Below are 24,699 nucleotides of genomic sequence, written 5' to 3'. Positions count from 1 at the left end.
TCTATGCATGTATGTCTGTGTGTTTGTGTGTGTAACAGAAATTTGCCAAGGGCCAGACCCTGCTGGACATGGTGTGTGGCCATCTGAACCTGCTGGAGAGGGACTACTTTGGCCTGTCTTTCCAGGACACGGACAACTCCAAGGTCAGACACAGAAACAAAAACACACACATGCATTAAGATGTCTGACTTTGGGACACTAGCCTACAGATATTTTTAGTCATATAGTCAGATCTGTAACTGAACCTCTGTATGGCTGGAGCCAAATGAAGCTGCAGTTAAACCAAACATAGGATATCGATTTTTTCATTGAATTTAGTGTGTGTTTTTATACATATTTTAATTTACTTTTTTGGTTGGATTTTATCACTGATTTCAGGGCAAATGTCAACCCACCTTTCAGCTAACCAGCCCACTTAACTAGACTGTTTTTCCAGGTGTTATAAAGCAATGAGTCCCTGGTTGCCCTTTTAACTGTGCTTAAGCCTGAGAGTGGCATACATGCCCTTTACCTTTTTAAAATGTGATTAGACAGTATGGCCTTTTAAAAAATGGTGTACAGGGTCTATAGTGCACCATGAAAGCTCTAGTGACATTAAGAGGAGAGAGCTGGATTCAGATGGCATTTATATTGTATATTGATGTTTTCAGTGTTTATAAAAGCCTTCATCCATTTTCTTTCATCACGAATGTATTTGGCTTTCAACTAGGGAATAGATTTTAAAAGGAATGAAGAGCCAGAGAGTTACAGTTCTTAAAGGGGCTCATAAAAATGTGAATATGGATGATTTTGCTGAGGTTGATTTCGCAAAGGGGATTGTCTCTTTCTTTCTTTCTTTCTTTATCAGAATTGGTTGGATCCCTCCAAAGAGATTAAGAAGCAAATTCGGGGTAAGTGCAAAAGACACACACACAGAGTCCAACAAATCCACACACATACAGCATTTAAATGAACAGACAGTCCTTTGCAAAACAACCTTGCTGGTGGTGTGTCCGCAGTTGGTTCTTGGACCTTCGGATTTTCTGTCAAGTTCTACCCTCCAGACCCGTCCGTGCTCATTGAAGATATCACCAGGTAGGTCTGAATGCATAACATGTTTTTGAATAAATGTATGAATGTCCTCCACAATTCTGAGGGACTGGCGGTGGTACTCTCCGTTACTAAATCTTAAAACCTCAACAAATAGCATTAAAAATGTTCAGAGTCTACAGTGCTTTGAGCTAAATGCTAAGCTCAGCGTGCTAGCAGATTCACAATGACAATGCTAACATGATGATGTTTAGAATGTCAATGTTTACCATGTTCACCATCTTAGTTTAGCCTGTTAGCATGCTAGCATTTGCGAAATTAGCACTAACCAAAGTACATCTGCGAGTTTTGCAGGTATTTGGTCATACACAAAGATTTGGACAAAGTAAAAGTTTGATCTGATAAGCGTCATTAAGATTCATCCTCTGGACGCCATGAAAATAGGTGCAACATTTAATGGTAATGCATCCAATAGTTGTTGAGTTATGTCAGTCTGAATCAAAGTGGTGGACTGGCTGACATACACACACACACATTGCTGTCCCTAGAGCCACACCGCTAGCATGGTTAAAAACTTGGGTCAAGAAGTCCAACAGTGCTTCTTCCTGATGTTTCCTGATAATGTAGACACCTAACTCTTAAAGATAAAACAGTGTCAGCAGCATTTCTGCCTCCACTTCCTGCAATTCTTTAGGTACTACCTGTGCCTGCAGCTGAGGGACGATATCCTTTCCGGTCGTCTGCCCTGCTCGTTTGTCACCCACGCCCTTCTGGGCTCCTACACTGTCCAGGCTGAACTGGGAGACTATGAACCTGAGGAACATGGCCCAGACTACGTCAGTGACTTCCGTTTTGCGCCCAACCAGACACGTGAGCTGGAGGAGAGAGTGATGGAGCTGCACCATAACTACAGGTCAGAAACAATATGACTACATTCAATTGAATGCCATGGGGATTATGGAAAATACTGGTATTTTTGATTTCTGAGATGAATATGAAAGAAGTGATGAATCGTATTGTATTTGCGTCGTAGGGGAATGAGTCCAGCAGATGCAGAGGTGAACTTTCTAGAAAATGCCAAGAAGCTCTCAATGTATGGAGTTGACCTGCATCATGCTAAGGTATAGAGATAAAACTGCACTACTCACAGACTTTCAATCTGTCAATGCACTTTTGTCTGTGGTTTTTTGATGCCCTGTGCTTGTGTTCACCAGGATTCAGAAGGAATTGACATAATGCTTGGCGTGAGCGCCAACGGTCTGCTCATCTACAGAGACCGTCTAAGGATCAACCGGTTCGCCTGGCCAAAAATCCTCAAGATCTCGTATAAGAGAAGCAACTTCTACATCAAGATCCGCCCAGGAGAGGTAAATAAAAGCTGTCATTATCTTGTCTTTTGCATCTTGCTGACTCAGGAGTTCACTGCGCAATAATTGCATGCACAGTCCCACTAGAACAGCTCGTGACAGTCACTCTGGCAAAGACAAGGCAAGTGGAATGAAGGATCATTTGGCAAAGAGCCAACTCCACATTTCTATTTCATGGTTTCACAGTTGTTAAAATGACATCATTGTCTCCCTTGACTCGTCCCAAGCAGCATAAATAGTCATTTCATGGTTTGATAAAAGTGTTACTTCTGAGATTTATCTGTAGTAAACCATGAGACAACTGAAGAGAACTATTTTTTTCAGACATTATTTATAGCCCTCAGAAATACAGTTCTTACAGATTAATCCGATAGGTCATGTTTTCAGTCCCCTCCTCCTCTGTCTTCCTCTTTGGTGACTTTAAAGCGTGATTAGCCAGTCATAAGGATTTGCACTTTCATCAAGGATTTTACTTGCCACATTATGCTCGCTCAGGTTTTCAACTCCCTAAAATATTATGATTTGCTGTTTTTTCCTTCTTTCTTTGGCCCTCAGGGTATCTGCAGCGTGCTTTATATCCACTGTTAAACTGACATTGACATCTTCATCGTGAATACCAAGGCCATTCTATGCATATACTTTGTTCTGCAGATCTATCCTCTTAAGTCAGCTGTCACTTCAAATTTGCCTGGAGGGTCCTCATTGTGTTTTAAAGCCCTTTTATTCTAAACTGTCCCCACAGATTTTTTTTTTTTGTATGGGACAGAAGTTGGCTTCCTCTTGCGAATGGAGTACTCCTAATGTTTAAAGACCTGTTATATTGCTAATAACCTATTGATTTGAAAGCATCTTCTTCTCCACTGCACATCTGATGGAGTGAGTGCACGAAAGGCTAATTTATAGGTTGGTTAGAGATGGAAAATCTACCTGACATGGCAGTGCGAGACGCAAGAATTTATTTCTACGAGTAAACAGAAAAACAACATTGATTTTTCCATTGCTGCGGAGTAAACACAATTCACCTTGCCACCATCCCTCCATTTTCCCCCGCACTTGCTCCCTTCACTCTCCTTTTCTTCTTCACCTTCCTTCCTCCTCCTCCTCCTCCACCTCCTCCACTCCTCTCCCTCACTGCTCAGTATGAACAGTTTGAGAGCACCATAGGCTTCAAGCTGCCCAATCACCGGGCCTCGAAGCGATTGTGGAAGGTCTGCATTGAGCACCACACCTTCTTCAGGTAGGACTTTATATTCACAGATACACAGAGACACACACTTCTTCTGCACTGCAGTCGTTGCACCCTGCATGAAGTGTTAACACAACAGAGCTATCCTTTTAGTGAAACTTAACTGTGATGATTCCCTAACTTTTCATGGTAACGCTTTTTTCTCCAAGTCCCATAGTTCTGTATAATTTCCTTGAAAGGAACTGATGTGTAACTGTAAATTCATAGGAAGGTTCCTGAAGAGGACACTGTAATTATAAGCTAATAATTATAGAGACAATGAAGACGGTAATCAGTTTGTTCACTTCTAATTAATCAGTTACAATTAATTGCTATTGCAACCTTTTAGTCACTGCACAGCAGGCCAGCTGAACTTGTAAAAATGTGATATTTGTCTACAGGCAAGCACACAATGATAAAGTTTCCAATAATAACTTGATTGTTTTACTTGGGTTTATATTAACGTCACTCATCAGTTTTTCCAATCAACTTACAGTAGATGAGAAGATCGATACCACTCTTATGTCTGCTAAATTTGAAGCTACAATCAGAAGACTGTTTGCTTAGCTTACGACTAGAAACAGGGTGAAACATCTAGCCAGCCTGGCTCTGTCCGAAGGTAACAAAATCGGCCTACCACCAGTACCTCTAAATCTCATAAATTATCACATAATATAAGTTTAATCTGTACAAATACCAAAGTGTAAAAGTATAACATTTACATGTCAGTGTTTTACGGAGCCAGGCTATTTCCTGCGCAGTAACTTCCTGGAGTCTTCACTGGCAACCTCGCGGTAATGACGACTTGAGGAAGGATTTTGTTGCCTTTGGACAGAGCCACGCCTAGCTATTTCCAGTCTTGCTGCTGTTGGTAGCTTAGGATATACCATACAGGCTGTTGTGATATTGCTCTTTTCTCATCTGCCTCTTGGTAAGAATGCAAAGAATGTATTTTTGAAATGTGTAACTATAATCAACACCTTCTTATAAACTCAGCCAACTAACTTTGTCTTTATTTTACCTATAATTAGTACCAAATCACACAGTGTTGTTCTTTTCAGGAAAATTTACAGGAAATAATCAAATTTTAAACTGTGTAATAAAAGCTGGGGTAGGCAGAAGCATTTTTGTTTTATTTGTTGAAATTATTTCATGGTCAGAACGGATGATGATGGCCTTCCTGCGCGCACTCTGCCTGTTCACCCATTGTGCATGAATATGTGTTTTGGGGAAGTGGCTTTGGAGGGAGGCCTGAAAGGAGGGGTTGGAGTTTTTTTGGTTGGATTCTTTCAAAATCTCTTCTGGTGGCCTACACCAGCTTTAAGTAAAAGATGTCATCAAGGTTCAGAATATGAGAATTTGTGGTAGATTTACACAAAACGAAACCTTTCTACAGGTTGGTTTCCCCAGAGCCACCTCCCAAGGGCTTCCTGGTGATTGGCTCCAAGTTCCGCTACAGTGGGCGGACCCAAGCCCAGACCAGACAGGCCAGTGCCCTGATTGACAGGCCTGCCCCACAGTTCGACCGGTCCGTTAGCAAGAGGTACTTGCTGCCCCGAAGCATTGATGGAGGTGAGAACCAAGGCCATTTACACTGTCCACACAGGGGTCCACTTGTATTTCCTGGATTATGTTGTGAGGCAATAACTTAGCTATAGCCTTTCATGCTTAGAAATGGATTGAGGGATGGATAGCAATAATGTATGTATGAAAACATACTTCTCCTCTCACAGTGTAAATATTTCAGCAACAGGGCATACTGAGTTTGTCTTGGCCCTGAAGGGAATGCCTACCAAACTTCTGAGATCCCTATGTTGTCAGTGCCTGAAATTCCTGGGCATTAAGACAGTTAACTTTTGATTTTGTGTTAGAGTGTAGCCCTTTGAGATAAACTGTATGACCCTGTTAATACAGTGTCATTTAAAAGCTGGAACACTGGAGCCCAGTTGGTGGGGGTGGCATTAGCTCAGTCCGAGGGGACTGGAAATTGAGAAACGGACAGTCACCGGTTCAAGTCCAACTGCTGAAGGTGCCCTTGAGCAAACCCCTGACTGCTCCCAGGGGGCTGCACAATGGCTGTTCACTGCTCCTAATTAGGATGGGGCTATGTATAAATTGAATTAAAATTAAATTAAATAAATTGTATGTGGCCAATAAAAGTGAATATTACCATCATTGTTGATGTTTCCTTCCCCTTGCTCTTCACAAGCCTCAGCTCTAGGTGACAGTATGGATCAGTTGTCCCAGCGAAGCTCCAGTGAACGCACACAGTTCATGTCCAGAGAAGACCTTGACCAAGAGGGTAGCCTGGACCTGGACCACGATCAGTACCCCTATCATGACCAAGACCAGGATGAGTACACAGATCAGGAGCTGGAGCAGCATGAAAGTCAGGACCACGATCACGTTCAGAAGCATACTCAGGGTGCCAACATCTCTACACCCACCAAGACCTTGGAGCTCAAGGTACAAGAAGCCTTCATCGTGGTTTATAGCTGTTAAAAGTGGCTGAAACGTGTACATTTTACGGCACACAGTAAAAATGAATGATATGTCAACACTGAGAAGACGAGAGCTGTCACTGAGCCACAGCCAGTCAGTCAGCAATGTAAATGACATCAACACTCACTTGATAAATGAAATATGCCCTTCAAGTGTGAAAACTATGTATGGGTTGAGGAAAGCACAACAAAACAAAACCAGTTGGCTCATTTGAAAAAGTACACAGCAGTTGCTGTGCCCCAAGTCAGAAAAATCCCTCCTCATCCTTCTCTCTCACATTCCTTTTCATTTATGACTGCTATCACCACCACTACTTTTCTCTCCTTGGCCTAATTTCCCCTATTTCCTGCCCCTCTCCAGACTTATAAGACTTAGTATGAGTCATCTCTCCTCTCCATTTCTTAAATTGCCTCCCAAAATCTAACTTGACCACTTTGCTGCAGATTTTTTAACCAAGCATCAACCTTGCCTTTAACAGTTCTTCTCTTCTCCCTGCTGTAATCTCAACGCACTTTGCTAACCTCTGCTCTCTTCTCTCTGACCTCGTCCTGTCCTGCAGGGTGAGGAGGCAGGCTCGCCTGTTGACTCAAAACCAGAGGTATTTTGGCCTTAGTGTCTGTGTGTGTGGTTTAGGCTGTTGTAGGTCATGCACCCGTACTCTGTGTTTGTTAAGCACGACTTGTCCTTTTTTTGATCGTTTGTCTCTGGAGGGAATGTTATTTCTTGTTATGTCATGATTTCCAGGATTCCACTGAGTGTAATCCATGGAAACTGCATGAATTGATATTCAGATGAATAGACATAAAATGTTTAATATACATTTATTCAGGCTCTTTCTTTTTTTCTTGTTTGCCCAGTGGAAAATCGTTATATTTTCTTTAGTGAGTGTCCCTGTGTTAAATTAGAAGGATTGATTGTTATTAGTAGGATAAACAGATGGCCCTTAAGCACTGTTGGGGATTCAGTGGTTCCTGAGTTGACAAATCTCCTGGTACTCCAGCTGAGATTTGTAAAATTCGCATTATTTTATTGAATTAATAATTAGTTCTGAACTAATCTTAAGTAGAACAAGCTTTCTAGATATGCACTACGTATTGTTGTAAATATATTTATTTAAATGCACATGTATTTTTCCTGTGCAGGAATGTTTGGTAGTGTTACTGAGTACGGCAGGAAATATTGGCATTGCATTGGTCACTAAAGGGTCTGTTCATTTGTGGTTTTGTAATGCCTTCTCACCAAATCTTTGGATGAAGAAGTATGGGAATAATCCCCCTCTTCAAGCACTTATGTCAATAGAGGAGTGCATTAATTATCAATTGGCTGACACTTAAATGGATTTTCCCTGTCTTCTTGGCAGAACATTAAATGGCTTAATGGTCTTAGTAAAAAGCCCTGATGGTGTCAACTGTTTCAGTTTGTCTGTCCATCTGGCCGCCTGCCTTTTTGACTCACCTGCAGCACTTTACCTCTTTGTCTCTGCACGCATCTGTTCTCCACCGCCCATCCCCCTCAACCCTCAACCTCCTGCTTTGCTCAAAACCCTTCACTTCATCTCACTGTGCCCCACCTCGGGCTCCCTCATCTGTTGGACAAGGATCTGGCCACCCGTCGGCCCAAACAGGAGGTACTGCTTGTCCCCTCTCTTTGGCATGTGCTGTGTGTGACCCTCATCAGGTGTGCTGTGTTTTATTATTCATAACTGTGCCGGTCAATTAATGTTAGAACACAGTCAACAGCAACAGGAGTTTGAGTTTACTTCAGGTTACTTTGGTGCATCACTTTCTTGAATGCAACATCATAGTTTTTGCATGTCGGTATCATATTTTCTGAACACTGTTCTGAACACTAAAGTCTTTTTTGTTTAATGTCTAGCCTTTTATCAGCGAATATTTAAAAACCTCAGTGAGTTTGGGGCTTTGTGCTTCATATTAGAAGATTGTTAAAGGGACTATATGTAAGTTTTTCAATGAAATTAACAAAATTTTCATTGCCTTATTGTCAATGGGCTCAAAACTCACTTAGAAATGAAGCACACGCCTGTTTTCTCCGTTGCTGAAGCCCATCAGACCAAACAGGTTAAGATGATGTCGAGTAAGAACAAAGTGAGCATTAGTAAAGCTGGAGAAACGTAGAGAAAGTCACGTTAGCTCGCCGGCTAACACCGAGCAGTTGCTAATGTTATCCAGTGCAAAGTTATATCGCTTTCCACATTACTTCACTAAGTAACGCGACCTATGTTACTATCCTGTGTACCACTGTTGATTTAGCCTGCAAGAAAGGATGTAACGGGAAAAAGCAAATGTGAAGCTGTTGTTTCACATTTGCTTACTGTTGTTTACTAACGTTAGCATATAGCGATGCAGCCAGCTAACGCTACAGTAGCTCGGACCTGCTGCCGTTTGCTTTGTAACATTCAGTTTAGGTTTATTGTGGTTTACCAAAACTCAGGTAGACAGCTTGTCCACCTCTCCGCCGCTGTAACTAACGTGACCCACATAATATACAATACTGCAACTTCACAGTGTTGCGTATAACAGATTTTGATCAAGGAGAGGCTCAGTCCAATGAAAATTAACAAAAAGATTTAATTACAAAAATTTGTGAAAATTGAGATGACATTACAGAACAACCAAAAACACTGCAGTTGACTAAAGAAGCTTCTCTGTAAAGATCTACAGTTTCCAGTCACCAAGTTACTGCCGCCCCCAGCAGAGGACCGGAAAGTTGCTTTTCCTCACAGATTCACAGCTTACAGTCCCGATTCTATCAAAATAGGTTGTTAATATCCTCCAGGTATGTGGGCAGGTCCTTTTTCCTCCAAATGGCTCAGGACCGTTTGGTTACTTCTTCGTCACCCAATTAGGAAGGGTGTAGCCTACCTTAATGTTCTACGTTGCTTTTGGTCAAACAGGATCTGAGGAATACACAGTCCTTGCTCTACCAACTAGTCATACAGCACAACAGGGGTTGTATCCAAAACGGTCGACACCCAATCTTAGGAGTCTATGAAGAAGTTAAACAAAAGGATCCTTCTGGCACTAAACAGAGGTGTCAGTTTCTTCACATTACAAAGAGGAGATAAACAATGGTTTAATTAACATTCTAATGCAATTGTCTGGCCTAAAACCCTGCAGTTTTACATTTGAAGGAAAACACTGAAACACTGGAATACATTAAGTTTTTAAAACTCAACAACAGCGACAACAACCCAGAGGAAGAGCCATCCACTAACACTACAGTAAAGTTACTTACAATCTCGTTATAATATTCAGCCCAGCTCACTACCCGTTTCTTTATCATCCAATACATTTAGCTGTGCTAACATTGCTGAGCTTCCAGTGAAAGATACACAGATAGTAAAGATAGTTACTGAAAAGCAGCAGGCAAGCTAACGATGTAGCACGTCGGCTAAATGCAGTGAATGTACCGTGATCATGGAACGAGCATGGATTAGTTCAACCTGCAGCTGATAAAACTATTACTGTAAAGTTGCAGTAAGGGTTTACCTGAGCTTCCAGTATATTGTGTGAAGCTGTCTCCCTGCCTGTCTATAGCCACTGTCACTCTGCCTTTTTCCGGGAGGATTATGCTGATATGTGGCTCGCTGCACTGAATGAAGTAACATTATGGAGCCGGTGTTGAGCTGACTCTGAGTCGGGAACGTTGAAGTAACAGAGCCTGAATATGTCTGAGTGAAAAGCCACAGCCTGCATGCTGGTGTTTCTGTGTTTATTGTAGGATCTCTGTATGAAAGTGGTTGTGTTTCGGATTATGCTCGCTCATGAGTTTAAGCCATGAGCGTGCGTACAAGCACACGCCTGGTGCAAATGGATATTTATCATAGTATTTTTGAAAAATGTACTGTTAAATATAGTTTGTCCTTGTAATCAGGATATTTTAAACCTCCTTTAAATAACTGAATCTTAGTCTATAACGCTGCAAGGTAAAAGAAAAATGTTAATACTTGTGATCCTCTACTGTAACAAAGTTCATATGGGTTTCCACACAGTTGCTAAACAGATAACAAACAAGCAGGCATCACACCCTCACCAGAGCAGTTACAGTAAAGATTTTAAAATGAAAAACCTCCAGGTTCATTTTCAACATATCTAGCTCACTTGAAGAAATGAGCATAACCAGAATGTAATAGATTCAGATCCAGGATTTGACCATATGTTAATTTGTGTCCCTGGTGTGCTCTTTACTGTGTAAGCAGCAGTTCTTGGATAAGCCAGAAGATGTTCTACAAAAGCACCAGGCCAGCATCAATGAGCTGAAGAGGGCTTTGAGGCAGCCTAACAGCAAGATGGCTCAGAGGGAGAAACGCCTCTCATCAGCTACTCCTCCTGGAGGAACCCCCGAGCGGAAACCAGTAAGAACAAGATGCTATTCCCAGATCACTATACCTACTATACTAAAATTAGTTTCCTATATGTTACATGTTTCTGAAAAAAATATATCCGTCAGCCATTTCCCCCACCTTTCTACTTTTCCATTTTCTGTCAAACGTTTGATTCCACTGAGCCAAAACACAGAAAATCTTTTTTTTTTTTTAAATCTTGAAATGCATCCAAGTTTGCGCAGTCATAGGTCCCCCCAGTTAACCACTGTTTTCCTTCACTAATCATTTACAGCAATTATGTGAGTTAACAATGATATCACAAATGCAAGAGCAGTGTATCTAGCTAGGCTAATGCAACTGTTTACTCTATGTCAACTTAGGCAACTGGCGATGCCAAATTGATTGACAAGCAGGATGCTAATGAAGGAGCGCTGGATACTTACTCTCAGTTGGAAAATAGTAAGACCTCCTCTATGGGTAGAGACACATTCTCTGTCACACCTTGGACTGAAGCAAATAAAAACAATTGTCAAACACCCAGGGACTCTTTTAAAACCAGACCTGGAACATCTCCGAAACAGGAAGCAAACCTTACAGCAACAGTGCTAACAGGTATGAACCTTATGGACAATACAGTAGCAACTAATGGGCATCATGACTCTGTACTAGCGAGGAATGGCATTCAAGAAAATGGATACGGATCTCCACCTGACAAACAGAGGAGTACGATGATCGACAGGGACGTGAGGCAATGTCAGTATGAGCACAGCATTCATCGAGAGAGACCAAAGAACTTTGAAATTCCGGTGGCTGTGGATTCTCTCCCAAAGGGCAAGGCGGGCAGAACTGAGAGTGACGCGAGGCATTGTGAGACTTGGAAAATAAAAGACCCAAGCCCCATTGGGGCAAAAGATTTCAACGAAACAGGGAACTCACACTCAGAAACCACCAAAATAGTTCCTCTCAAGCCTCAGAGATCAAAGAAGTCTTTGACTAAAGAGAACAAAGATCTTGTAAACCCTCAAACGCAAAGCCAGTCTGATAGAGGCTTCTTTGTTGCGACTGGGGATGTACAGATGACAATATCAAAAGGCGGATCCTGTGAGGCAGGAAGGAGAGTGGGTGATAATACCGTACTGCACTCTGCCACAGATGTTGTCAAGGAAAACACAGGGGCCACCAGATACCCCAGTGAAGCTGCAGTGTCATATCAGCAGCAAACTCTACTGCTACATCAACAGATTAAGACGGAGTTGTTTGGACAACAGGAGCTCAGAGACTGCAGAACTACGACAGGACAAAATCAGTGGACAAGAGGAGGTGTGCTACACGAAGAGTTTAAAGAGAGTCTCCTAGCCAGCTCCAAATTTCCAGCAGCTCCCCCCCGAACTCTTCCTCTGAAAACGCAGTGGTCCCGAGACAGACAGAGCAACTTGGACAGCAGCCACATCCACTACAGGACGTCCAGCCAAGAAACAGCCAAGAGGAAGCAAGCGGTAAACCATCTGCCCCCTAACCTGTTTGTCCATCATCGGAAAGTAAAACATTGCATGAGCTTCAGGCGTGCAAATCTTGTTTTTACCATCCAAAAAAACCCAATAAAAAAAATCACACACACACATACTTCAGAACTCATGTGGCTGTGTTTGAGAAAGCAAAAGTTCACGTTCCCTCGCATCGCATCATTGGCTCAGAGAGCTTTTTGCTTTCCGTTGTTCCCCTCCTCAAAAGCTTGACATCTGCTTGGCCATTTCAGAACGCCGCGGGCCCTTTAAGCAAAGTTTCCAATGCTTAAGCTTCAGGCGTCCCTGTTATCCCACCTTAACTTGTCACGTTAACACCTGGTCTCTCCTTCCAACATCTTCACGGGATAAAGGTGGCTGCTGTTGCAAGGAGCACAAGACCTATTCCACCATTTTTCTTTGAAACCTCTTTTGTCACATACGTTTTACCTTTTTGTAAATGGCTGAGAAGGGCATTTGGACCAAATGTTCTGCCTTGGCACCTCTGTAGCAGTAGCAGAAAATGAAAAAGGCGATTAGATGTAATCACAGGCTGCAGAGCTGCCAAACCTCTTCAGGCTGTAGGCATTCATATGCTACATTTACGAATATGAATACCTTTTCCCTGCAAGGGATTTTGATAAATCTAACCTTTCAGTGCATGGCATTACCATTGCACTTGCAGTCATTTTTAATGATGTCAACCTGTGAAATATACCCTATGTGCATGCTTCTGACAGTAGCCTTAAGCGTTACAGTCTCTGGGAATTCTCATATGCGTATTTATTGTTTAAGTTTAACATAAGCCCTGGAGTTGGTTGATGAATTAAGTGTTTACATTGTATAAATAATAATGCAGTGAGCTCCACCCAGTACAAAGGCAATTAACCTGTGAGTGGAGAACATTACAACACAGAGTCTCTAATGTGAAGTAATACTTTTGTCAGCCATGTTTTGTGCTGCAAACAGAACGACAAAACCCCTCTTATCTGTTTCTGCTCTCTCCTTTTCTGATGGATTTACAGACATGGTAGCTACAATATAGAATAGGTATCAGGGTTTATGGTTGTTGTAATTTCACAACATGCTTTATTAGTTTTATTTTAATGTTTGTTTGGTGTTTTCTTCTATAGGAGACACCTCCCACACCGGCTATTCATGAGGAGCCTTTCAACGAAGCTTCAGTGAGTCATCTCTCAGCTCCACCAGACTCTTATTTGTTTTTCCTCCTTTTTAGCCACTCCTTTGAAAAATAAGGAAACAAATGACACAAATAACACATTGGTCTTCAAGATGTTTTCATTAGCGTGTTTGTGTTTATATGCAAAATGTGGAAATTGTCCCACTATTCTGGTTTCATTAAAGGCACAGTCAATGAGGACACCCCACCACCAAAATACAAAACACATGATTTTAAACCGCTAACATTATACAATAGCTTAATCTAATTTATAATGTTTTCTGTTCCTCTTAAAACTTTTGCTTTTATCTGTAATTATTGGAAAACATTTTTAATTCTGATCAGCAAAGAAACGTTTTTTTTTCTAGCTCAATATTTAAATTTGCTTGTGGTTTACATGATTCTAAGTGTTAAATTGTACCAAATGTTCTGCACTCTTTTCTGCAGAGGGAACCATGGGAGAGACGTCTGGGCTCCGTCTCAGAGGATGACCAGGACCACGAGATCCTGTTCCTGAAGGAAACCCACCTAGGCATCGAGCGCAAATGTTCCAGCATCACGGTGAGCTCCACGTCCAGCTTGGAGGCCGAAGTAGATTTCACCGTCCTCACGGACCTGCACACAGGCATGGAGGAGTTCTCCAGGGGCATGTCAGAGCTAGGAGACAGGGATCTGTCACCTGACGGGGGTCTGTGCTTTGGCATCGACTTGCTCCAGCAACAGGGTCCCTCTGAACTGCCTCCTCCATTAGTGTCAGCTCCTCTGTCCAGAGGAGCCAGCAGCAGCAGCCCTCCAGCCAAACATATCCAGCCGGAAGAAGTCCGACCAGAAGTCAAACGGTCTGACGTGCAGGTATAGCAAGTTTTCATATTGAGTGTGTGTGGAGCACTTAGAGGCCTCTCCTTTAGTTTGATTTGTTCAGGCAGGTAGAGAGAACAATACTATTTCTTGGCACCTAAAATATGTGTACAGAATTGTTTTATATATCTGTGCACTTATGAGAAGTTAATAAAAGAAAAGAGTGCGGTCATGTATTTTGCCAAGGCAACACAAAGTAAGACTGGATTTCGATCCTCCCCAACCCTCCTAAAGAACCCCTCCTATAACACCACCATATCTTAGTGCTATCCAAGTTTCCAATAAAGTGTGATGACAGGCCACCAAAGCGAGCTGTTGATGGGTTCATGGGAGTTTTGTTGACAAGCTCTCAAGCTCTTTGCCTGTGCAGTAGGTGGTCAGTGTGAATGTGCATGAAGCGAAAAATAGACCGGGGACAACATTTCCACTGTGGTTCGAATGGAAAAAAAAGAAAATAAATAAATTGTGGTGTGATCACACCCGAAGTGTTTGTCACAGATTTCAATGTGTTTTTCTGGGTCTAGTTTTAGTTTTTTTAAGTTTAGGTTTATGATTTGAATTTTGTCAAAGGTCTATAGCTGAAGATGTACATTGAATATAAATTGCTGCTTCTGATGCACTGAAATAAAAAAAAGAGTGGACAAAGGACACAGTAATTGGCACTGAAATATGCTGGCAGGCAACATGTTTTGAATTAAATGTTCTCTGTCGTGCAGCACTGAAGGGTAATGAAGAAAGACCCTTCAACTTTTCTCCTTCCTGATTTTCTGTCATCTTCTTTATCTTATTTCTAAGCTGAAAACACAAACTCATTGTCCATATTCTCTTTTATTTATCTCAGTGCATCAGAATATTCAATACATTTCTTGCATCAGTTAACGGTCTTTTTAAAGAATTTAGGCAAAAGGCAACAGACATTCAAGCTCATCTGTCTGTATTTGTGTGAAAACTAAAACTTGTCCCCCCCCCACTCACTTAAGCCTGTAGTACCCAAAAAACCAAAGAGGTCGGTGCCAGTGTCCTCGTCAGTGGACAGAGAACAGTCGCACAGAGAAGCCAGTCGCGTGTCGGCTGTCAGACCACTGAGCAGGGAGGCCAGTGACGTCATGCCCACAGCGACAGTGAGGAAGACGGATGTCAGGACTGAAACCCAGCCCAACGGGTCAGAGGTCACCACAACCATCGTGGAGTTCACAGATCAGGTTAATTGCATATTTTAGTGAGAAATATTGTTGATAAAAAAAAATTTAATATTTGATGCAACGAAAACTAGAAACTGTTTCATTATGTTGTAATACATTAAGTATTAATACCTAAATGTCACCTAATAAATTTATCTGTTTTAGGATCAGAGTATCACAAGTGAAGTTTCTTACTCTACGAGACAGAGCGTATCCCCTGTGAGTACAAAAACGAAAGACCTCTCCAATTTTAACTCAACCTGCAGCACACGCCTTCCTGCTCTCCAGGGTTTAAACCTACTTACAACGACCAAAGACATGAATTTATGAATAAAATGTGCCTGACTGGATGTCCTAAAGTATCACAGAAGAATTACTGTGTGTCTTACACACACATAATCTGTAGTGATCTGTGCATATTTACAGCATTTGCCTAATGCTGCCAGGTGTTCTGCTTTCTCAGGTGCATGTGAGTGGTCTTGGAAGAGAGGCGTCTGGGTCGCCCATCCTCGTCACTGAAAATGTTACCTCGGCAACCACTCATGTCACCAAGGTACAGAAGCTTAAGTAGAACTTACAACACTTACAATGTCATGTATAATTATGATAAAGTGGGTTCCACAAAACACGCCGAGGTGCAGCTCATCACTTCTGTCTGAATGCTGTTAGATGTGGCCTCTACATCTGAATGCTATTAAAAGAAAAGCCACTGTGTGTTGCAGACAGTGAAAGGAGGATATTCCGAGACTAGGATCGAGAAGAGGATCATAATCACAGGAGACGATGATGTAGACCAAGAACAGGTGAGCTGAAATATACAAATGAACTGTGGATGAAACCATTAAGTCAAAAGAACCATGTAGTTATTGGCTGTTGGTTTTCTAGGTGTTGTACATTTTTGGTTGTGGTTGCTGGATGCTTTGTAAGTTAGAAATACTGCACATTTCTAATTGTCTCATCAGATTAGTATTTATAAACCTATTTAGAAACACTTAATATCCTTTGAATTTAAACATTGCCCTGCCAAGAAGCCATGGATTATTTCATAGAGTATGTCATGCATTTCAGACATTGAATGAATACAGTAATTGAATAAATTAAATATGCAAAGAAAATCAGGCTTCACCTAACGATTATTTTCATTATTAGTCTGGTGATAAATTGTTTGTTGTTTCAAAATAGTAAAAAAAAAATAGATAAAATTACCGTTCCAACTTCCCAGAGGCCAAGGTGACACTTAAAAACTCAACTCAAAGAAGATTACAGTAATACTGTTTATGACTAAAAAACAGCAGATCTTAACATTAGAGAAGCTGTAACTAGACACTGTTTGGCATTTTGTCATTATTTTGGCTTGAAAAAGAGTCTGAATAATTAATGATTAATAAAATACATGCCGTTTATTGTTCTTTGTCGATCAGCTAATAAAGAAGTAAAAACTAATCATTTCAGAACATTTCTTGATGCAAGCATGTCAAAATGTCTTCCCTATTGTAGAGAAATCTGTGTCTTTCTCTAACAACAATCTCTTCTGCTCACCATTGCTTGGGGCTGTCTCTTTGCTGTACATTGTTCTTCCTTCTAAAATGAATAAAGAAGAGACGGAGAGAGAAAAAGAACAAGATGAGAAGGGAATCCTTTTATTTCATCTCTTCCACATATTACTGTGTTTGTCTTGTTACAGCTGGTATGTGCATGTCCTCTAGGCTCAGCAATTCGTATTTTTCAATCATGAAAATATTATGCAGTATACATTTATAACAAGTTCATCTGGTTGTAGGGTTTGTTAAGGAACATTTCTAAATTAATATAGCTATGATGACTGCAAAAAAATATTTTTTGCCTTTCACCTATTGCTGAATTAAAGTTGTTTGTTAGCTGTAGTTAAGATGCTGTAAATGCGTCTGACAATTCTATTATGTTGTTGAATAAGAACATTAACTGGAATTCAGTCTTGAACACAGAAATCTTTAGAAAAGTTACACATTTTCCCCCGTAAGTCACTTAATACAAGAACCACAGTTCCCTCTTTTCTTGCAGGCTCTGGCTATTGCAATACAGGAAGCCAAGCAGCAGCATCCAGATATGCAGGTGACCAAGGCTATTGTTGTCAGGGAAACAGAATCGTCCACCGAGGATCGACACGGTGCATCAGAGGTACAAGTGCCATCTTGACTATAAATGATAATATCTGAAAAAGATTTAGCCTCACAACCCTCCTTTGAGATTGAGGGATTTAAGGATGACTGTCTCCTCTTTCTTACCCGCAGTCCTGATTTCCTGAGACGAGAGTGCCCCCCTTTGGTACAGAAGTGTCAGTGCCCGACCTGAAATTGCCACCCATCATCCCTACTGATAGACTACTGCCAGTGGCGCTCAAATGCGAGCCTCTTGTACACATCCTCACACAACAACACACACACACACACACACACACACACAAAGCTGAAACAAGACTCCTTTTAAAATCTTATATTTTATGTTTCGTGTTTATGTTTTTACTTAGACATTTCACTATTGAAACCATTCACGTTCAGCAAATGGTTTGGTGGTCATGTGGCAAAAAAAAAAAAAAAGCATTATTCAGTATAATTCAAAGTCCTAGTGCTGGTGGACAATACGCCACCAGAATCTCAAACATATGGAACAATTATAGAGATAATCCAACTAAATTGCCTGCCTCTCAGGGCCTCTATATTCAGACCACTTGCTTAAGTATTCCTCAAAGGTCAAAGGGAATTAGTGCAGAAGGGGTTTGTTTGGATAATCTGTGCACTCATTCACACTGTGGAATAATCCAAGGTCACGTGCCATGTTGGTACCCATCCCATGCAGATAGTATCATTTGGAAAAAAGGAATATGAGTTAAAAATGGTCATGCACATACAGTAGTCTTCTATACGTCTGTCCTGCTGTACTGAATACCAAGATATCACCCGTTTCCTACTGTGTGTGCTGAAAAAAAAACCTGCTGAAAAAAAATAAGACTGTGTGTGCTTACACTTTGTTAATAAGTAAAATAATCCATTACATGTAGTTACTGTTACAGCATCCAGTGAAGCAGGGTTTTGTAAGAACAGGGCAAACCCTACTTTTAGTTTTGCGCTCTTGCATAGCTAGTCAGATGAACAAATGAGCTTTGTCCCACCCCCCATCTCACTGACTGATGAGGATGCACAGAGTAGAACAGATCATATAGAGTCCAGCAAGGTCTGGTGGTGTTTATTCAACTGTTTGTGAAGGACCAAAGTCTGAGCTAGTCAGCTAACGAATACTTCCCCTCTATCTGTCTCGCCTGATAAGAGTAATTTACCATCATGTGTGGGTGGCATGTATTCAAGGATATGATTCCAGTTGCTGCATCATGATGGACTTTGATTGGACTGTTCGAGAACTTCTGTGTACGTGTCTGGAGCTGTTAATACACCCAGTGTACCTGTTGTATCTATTCCAATGGTGGCGATGTAGTTTCTGAGCATGCTAATGTTCCAGAATGAGCCCAGTTTCTCTCCTTTCCCAGCCTTTAGATATGCTTTCAGAATTCAGCTGGATATGATACCACTTTTGTGTAGTAAGTACATAGAGTAGGCTCACGCAACGGGCTGCTGCATCAGTAAAACTAGTACTTGAGATAACGTTTGCATGAGCATTTCTCGCATTATTGGATTGTAGTTGAGATATAAAGGATATTACCTCATTAGAAGGATGTATCACGATATCCAGGATCATGAAAGATAACACTGTGAAAAGTTACAAAAATGTAAAAGCCTAATTGTCCACAATCGGAAGTCAAATCTGAGCTCTGAAAAACAAACAAAAAAACAAAAAAGGAAATGAAGGTCCCGACAGGAAATGAAAAGCATTTATTAGAAAAGGTGGGAAATGTCAAGCACAATGCGTTCAGTTTTGTCAATCCCAAGATCCAATGACTGCACAGTGGCTACAGTTTCTTCCTTCAGTTACAAGTCCTTAACAGTTTTATCTCTTTTTAAGCCAAATGTGCTGTTCAATATATTTTACACATCAGTTTGCTTTTAGTTTAATTTCCCCATCGAGAAACATAAAGTAGGCCTGTTTTTTTTTGCCTTTTTTTATGCATCTGAGCCCTTCCAATATCCTTTCAAGCAAAGTGCAGTGTTAAATAAAATATACAGTAGGAATACATCTCTGTACTTGTAGTTTTGTGTGATTTGGTACATGAATGTTTGAGGGATGCCGTAGACATGTAGTGGGCCAATTAAGGTAGCGGTGAAATTGTACAATCTCTGATTTTGTATGAAATAACTTTTTATGAACAACTACTTTTAATTACAGAAGTGCCAGAAAGCCAAATGCATAAACTTGACACGGCAGGGTTTCCCCTTTAATTATGGTGTCTTTAACATTGCCTGCAAAATTTCTGTCTCCTTGCTAAAGTCATATTTTATATATAAATGCAGCAGCAAATTCATTCAAATGAGGAAAAACAATGTTAAACTGTCATGTCAGGTTTATGAGGGTATAACTGAGGTATAGCTTTGGCTTTCAGACACTAAAGTTTACTGTCAACGTTCACGTGTGTAGTGTAATTCACGTTGTGTTTCTTTTTTGTTTCAAAATCTTTTAAAGTGATGGTTAATCATGGATGTGGGTGTCACACTGGAAGCTGGGGGGGGGGGTGGGGGGGGGGTGCAGCCATGCATACCTTTTACTGTATTTGGTGCCATTTGGTGGATTGTGACGATGTGAAGTAGTTAAATTCCACGTGCTTGATGCACACTAGGGGGCACCAGTTACCTGAAAGAGAAAGCTCTGCGGCAACATCAAGCATACCCAGCTGAAATCCTTCTCACCATTCTTCACTAAGGGGCAGAATTATCCAGATCATCCTTGGATCAAGCTGTAAGGTCAAACTTACCTTAAAACGGCCTGCTCTTGGAAGTCTGACAACTAATAACCAGACTGTGATTAATCACAAACATTTGGCTGTGGTCTGAGACACCTGGAGCTGTCTGACTGGGCGACCTCTGGCTGACCCTTAAACCTAGCCCTCTCCTCTCTGTACAGAGCCCTCCTCCTCCTCCACAGCAGCTTCATCTCTCCTGCTCTCCATTGCTTGGTGCTGTGTCTTTGCTGTACAATGTACTTGCCTTCCTTTGAAATGAATAAAGAAGAGAGAGAGCCAAAAAAAGAAAAAATAACAAGATGAGAAGGGAATCCCTTAGTTTGATCTCTTCCACAGATCTCTGTCTTATTACAGCTGGTATGTGTGTGTACGTTTGTCCTCCAGGCCCAGTAATGAAATGCAGCTACTGAATTTTATCATAAAAGATTATGCAGTATAAATCTGTACAAAGTGCACTGGTTTTAGGGTTTGTTCAGGAATATTAATGTATTAATACACCTAAGATGACTGCAAAAAATTGGTTTTCTTGCAATTATTGGTCACCTATTGCTGAATTTAAGTTGTTTGTTAGCAGTAGCTAAGATGCTGTTAAAGCATCTCACAGCTAAGAGAAACATTTGAATCATACATATGTTTACACAATCTGTACATTAGTATTTAAACCTATATTAAATTACTTTAAATGAAAGTGGAGTTATATAGTTAGTGATACTCAGATGTGGATCACTGATGTCAGGTTTCTGCTCTCCACAAGTTTAACACAACCTCAGTCTTTTTAGAGACATGATTGTCAAGTGTTATAGCTCACAGTCAAGCAGATGCAGCTTACAAAACGGAACAAACTGAAGAAACTCAGCATTGGCACTCTCTTCCCTGTGAGAGCAGCAGGTGTGAAGATCACTGCAAGAGTGCCAAACAAATCTTAACAAGGCATCACGTTCACAGTTTATGGGTGTAGATGGATCTGCAGATATTGATTGCACTTATGAGCATCTGTTTTCAAATTATTGATCAGGAGCATCCATGTAAGGGGAACAGAGAGAAAATGCAGCTCTCTCTCTTTCTGTTTCTTGTTATACGGCATCGAGTCCGATTAGAAGCAGTGGTTCACGTTTATGTAGAGTAATACAAACAGAAAGTTACTACACTTTGTGAGCTTCAAGTCTAGGAACATTTTAAAGTGTGACCTTTACGTCAAATTAAAGAAACTGTGAAAGTTTATTCTTGGCCTTGGAAAATGGGAGTATGACAAAAAGAAAAAGTCTTACCTCAAGGTCCGCTAATCACTAGGTTTTTCTGGAGCAAACTCCATCTGCTAAGGGAGAACATAAGAGGCATGACCTTTTGGCCTCATCAAAGAAAGAAAGGAGGAAAATGGCATTATGTTTATTAAAAGCAGATTGATCCATTCAGACATCCTAAGCGACGTAGGTACGTACACTGAGCAATCTCATGCCAAACAGCAGCTGACAGTAAAATACCATTCCTACTTTGTAATAAGCTATGTTAGAAAAGTCAGATATCACTGCCACTTGTACTGTATTACAATGCTCATCATGAAAGACATACTGTAGGAGAAAGGCATGTTGTTTCTGAGCCCAAAACGGCCAAAAATATGATCTAAAAAGTTACAAATGTGAATTATCTCAACACAGCGTACAGTATGGTCAGAGATTCATAAATTATAGCACGAATGACGCAAAATACAATGCGAATAAACAGAGGAGGAAAATAAATAAACGTCTCTTGAATAACAACAACATGGATAGTAATCATAAGACTTAAGGCTCATTTGGGACCTGAGGATTTCATACATACAGTGTACAACAATGCGTCTCACGCTGCTCAGCGTGCCTTTGTTACACACTTATCATGGATGAGGGAGGAAGGTAAGACATCAATTTATCAACACAAGTCTGCTGTTTACAATGGAAGCCATATTCCGGGTGCACAAGCTGCATTTTCTCACAATGACACGACGGGTGGAACTGAACCTTACTGGCTCAATACCTTTGGTTACAGTCAGTTACATGGCAACTCTGAGTTTTTGGATGTAATGTGGTGTAACATAAAAGCATGAATAAAATCATCCAGGCAAAGTTACAAAGGTCCCAAAATTCTGGTCAGCAATGAGGCTTAGCTCCCTGTTTGTTGACAGGGATTAGTAACAGTTGGTTTTCCTTCTTAGACAGTGCAGGAAGTTTCCCACAGTCTAAAGAGAGACAGGAAATGACTTCACCCATTTCTTGTCCTAAACCGAGCTTAAAGATAAACTTCACTTAATTTCACTTTTAGCTATGTAAGTGCTTTAGGTCTCCTCCATCGCCAGTTAATCCCATCCATCATCCAAGAGAAGTCCAGACTCACGCACATGACTGTTTAACAGAACTTGCACAGTCCCACAGAGAAAATACATACACATTCTATTGTGCATCACACACCACTGTGCCTCCAAGGTTAAAACCATATGAGAACATCCACTGTTTATAAGGGAGCAAAGAAAGAAACATCTTCAAAGAGACTGCAGTCGAGTCATGGTGTCCTTTAAGGTCCATAAAAGCAACTTCTGAAAGAGCCAGTTCCTTTCAGTAACTCCTTTAGAAAGGTGGAGGAAAAGGATCTTCCTCACAAAGAGATCTGTGTAGAAAGAAGCGGAAAGACACGGGAGGGTGGGGGAGGGAGCAGGTGAAAATGTGGCCTGTCAGCCTCTTGTTGTCTTTGACCTGCTGTTTCTCCTCTTAATAAGAAGCTGCAGTGCCTGGGTTCCTGTAGGTGTTTGTCATAGCACAGTCCTGGCTGTGAAGATTAGTGCTGCGAGGTTGATCAAGGGAAATGCAGAAGACTCTGGGGCTGCTCCTGTGGGCAAGAAGTCTGAAATACAGAAACAAATCAAAATCCATGAAGGTATCCCATCAATTAACACATCAAAACGCATTCAGTACAAATAACTGCAGTGTGGTGGGAGTACACAACTGTGTCCATAGATGGCACTGTTGCTGCACTCAATTATGGGGCAACCTCACTATCAAAGAGCTAGACTGTAGGCATGGAGGGTGGGCAGCGCAACAGACATAGTTTGATTAAAAGGAAACATCCACTCTTCAACAGCCAGCTACTGACAATATTTCTGAGCCCATTTTGTTGTTTGATGATAAATATTTCTCAGTCTATGGATAAGAAACTGTAAACACAATGTTCATACTTCTCAGAGAGAAAAGGCTCATTTGAAGACTGTTCTGTTCTGCACCAACATTTAATGGAGGAAAAAACATCATAAAAAAGCCACACACTAATTTATCTACAGGCAGTAGCCTCAAAAGACCATAATAAAGTGCATCTACAGAACATGTTGTGTTTACAGTACTACAGAATATTATATTGAGTAGGTACACATTGGTCTTAGTAATAGCAACAATATCACAGTCTTTCTGTGAGTTCTTGAAAACTGTTTTAGATAGAAGCAATCAATTTAGGGAGAAGTAGACAAGAGAAGTTGAGGAAAAGTGGACTCAAAACTAGCTCATCTGAATCCAAGTGTTTTTGCAGCGGCATCTCACAGAGACAGACATCATTTTCACGTCTCAGCACCGTCCCACCTGCTATCTTGGGGATGGTGATCTGGCGGCTGCTGCTGCCCTCCCCTCCCTCGCTGAAGGGTTTAATTTGGATGACGTAGTCCTGGTTCACTGGCAGCGACAACTCCAAGGAGGTGGTGTTGGTCTCCACCACACTGGGGCGGCCGTGTTTGTCCTGGCTGTACATCACCTGCAGGAAGCAGAGAGGGAACGATGATAACAATAATGATAATGTGAGGCATGGCATGAATTCTCTCCAAATACAGTGCATCATACTGAAGGGTTTCACAGAGTTATTTTTGATGTGTTGACAAGAAAATCCAAGTTCTAGCCCGTTCCTTCCGACAGCTCCATGAGATTTAGTGCGCTGCCTCTGAAACTAACAAGGATGAATCTTACTGTAGATATCCATGTTGGACCACCAGAGGAGAGGGTGCAGCAGAGATAAGGGGAATGCAGAGATAGATAAATCCTGACTTTTCAGCTTCAGCTTGACTCTGGGCTGTGGAGGCATCTGTCCATTTTAGTTTACAGAAAGCCCCGCTTTCAGGAGACCCCTTTATGTAGGGTGCTGCTAATTAATCCTGTAACCTTTTTTTAGATTGATAGGCCAAATGGCACTTCAGAAGGATTCATAAAATCCTGAAATGCAATCATTAAAGGGGCATTATGTAGTTTTCAGCAGCCACTAGTGGTGCGGTTGTAAGATTGCAACCAGATGTGTGCTCCAACGTGTGCTCGCTTGAACTCATGAGCGAGCATAATCTGAAACACAACCACTTTTATACAGAGATCCTGCAATAAACGCGGAAACAGTGGCATGTCAGCTGTGGCTTTTCTTCAGTCATGTTCAGGCTCTGTTACTTCAACATTCTCGGAGGTAGATTAACACTGCGTCAGTACCTTTCATTCAGAGCAGCGAGCCGCATATTGGCACAGTCCTCCCGTGAATAAAGACAGTGTGACAGCAGCTATAGACAGGTAGGGAGACAGCTTCACACAATATAGTGGAAACTCGGGTAAACTCCCACTGCAACGTTACAGTAATAT

The 24,699-nt window shown here is 41.3% G+C and overlaps 2 protein-coding genes across 4 annotated transcripts in view; one reads left to right on the top strand and one right to left on the bottom strand.

Annotated features, from left to right (window-relative positions):
• The window catches only part of si:dkey-178k16.1 (band 4.1-like protein 1), a 42,197-nt gene extending 21,770 nt beyond the window's left edge, over positions 1-20,427 (top strand). Inside the window, exons 4-24 of one of the 2 annotated variants that reach the window (XM_038723660.1) lie at positions 39-143; positions 848-890; positions 999-1,074; positions 1,724-1,942; positions 2,063-2,150; positions 2,244-2,396; positions 3,536-3,633; positions 5,018-5,193; positions 5,831-6,087; positions 6,683-6,721; positions 7,721-7,750; positions 10,343-10,498; positions 10,849-11,964; positions 13,104-13,154; positions 13,598-14,002; positions 14,989-15,210; positions 15,355-15,408; positions 15,653-15,742; positions 15,912-15,992; positions 17,230-17,346; positions 17,460-20,427. In XM_038723660.1, the coding sequence (XP_038579588.1) occupies positions 39-143; positions 848-890; positions 999-1,074; positions 1,724-1,942; positions 2,063-2,150; positions 2,244-2,396; positions 3,536-3,633; positions 5,018-5,193; positions 5,831-6,087; positions 6,683-6,721; positions 7,721-7,750; positions 10,343-10,498; positions 10,849-11,964; positions 13,104-13,154; positions 13,598-14,002; positions 14,989-15,210; positions 15,355-15,408; positions 15,653-15,742; positions 15,912-15,992; positions 17,230-17,346; positions 17,460-17,465 (3,582 nt within the window). In that variant the 3' untranslated portion in view covers positions 17,466-20,427. The remainder of the gene's footprint in view (positions 1-38; positions 144-847; positions 891-998; positions 1,075-1,723; positions 1,943-2,062; positions 2,151-2,243; positions 2,397-3,535; positions 3,634-5,017; positions 5,194-5,830; positions 6,088-6,682; positions 6,722-7,720; positions 7,751-10,342; positions 10,499-10,848; positions 11,965-13,103; positions 13,155-13,597; positions 14,003-14,988; positions 15,211-15,354; positions 15,409-15,652; positions 15,743-15,911; positions 15,993-17,229; positions 17,347-17,459) is intronic. The other variant, XM_038723661.1, reaches the window with a different exon arrangement.
• A 1,017-nt stretch (positions 20,428-21,444) lies between these two features.
• cntn3a.1 (contactin 3a, tandem duplicate 1) overlaps positions 21,445-24,699 on the bottom strand; it is a 78,511-nt gene continuing 75,256 nt past the window's right edge. For both annotated transcript variants that reach the window (XM_038723657.1, XM_038723658.1), the window contains exons 22-23: positions 23,671-23,839; positions 21,445-22,945 (exon numbers count right to left, since the gene is read on the bottom strand). In XM_038723657.1, coding sequence (XP_038579585.1) covers positions 22,854-22,945; positions 23,671-23,839 — 261 coding nt within the window. In that variant the 3' untranslated portion in view covers positions 21,445-22,853. The remainder of the gene's footprint in view (positions 22,946-23,670; positions 23,840-24,699) is intronic.

This window comes from Micropterus salmoides, unplaced genomic scaffold, assembly GCF_014851395.1.
Source record: "Micropterus salmoides isolate LMB-PRFRI ecotype aquatic unplaced genomic scaffold, ASM1485139v1 Ms_hic_scaffold_16, whole genome shotgun sequence".
Lineage (NCBI taxonomy): Eukaryota > Metazoa > Chordata > Actinopteri > Centrarchiformes > Centrarchidae > Micropterus > Micropterus salmoides.
Note: the sequence above shows the minus strand (reverse complement) of the source record. Positions and strands in the feature narration are given on the sequence as shown.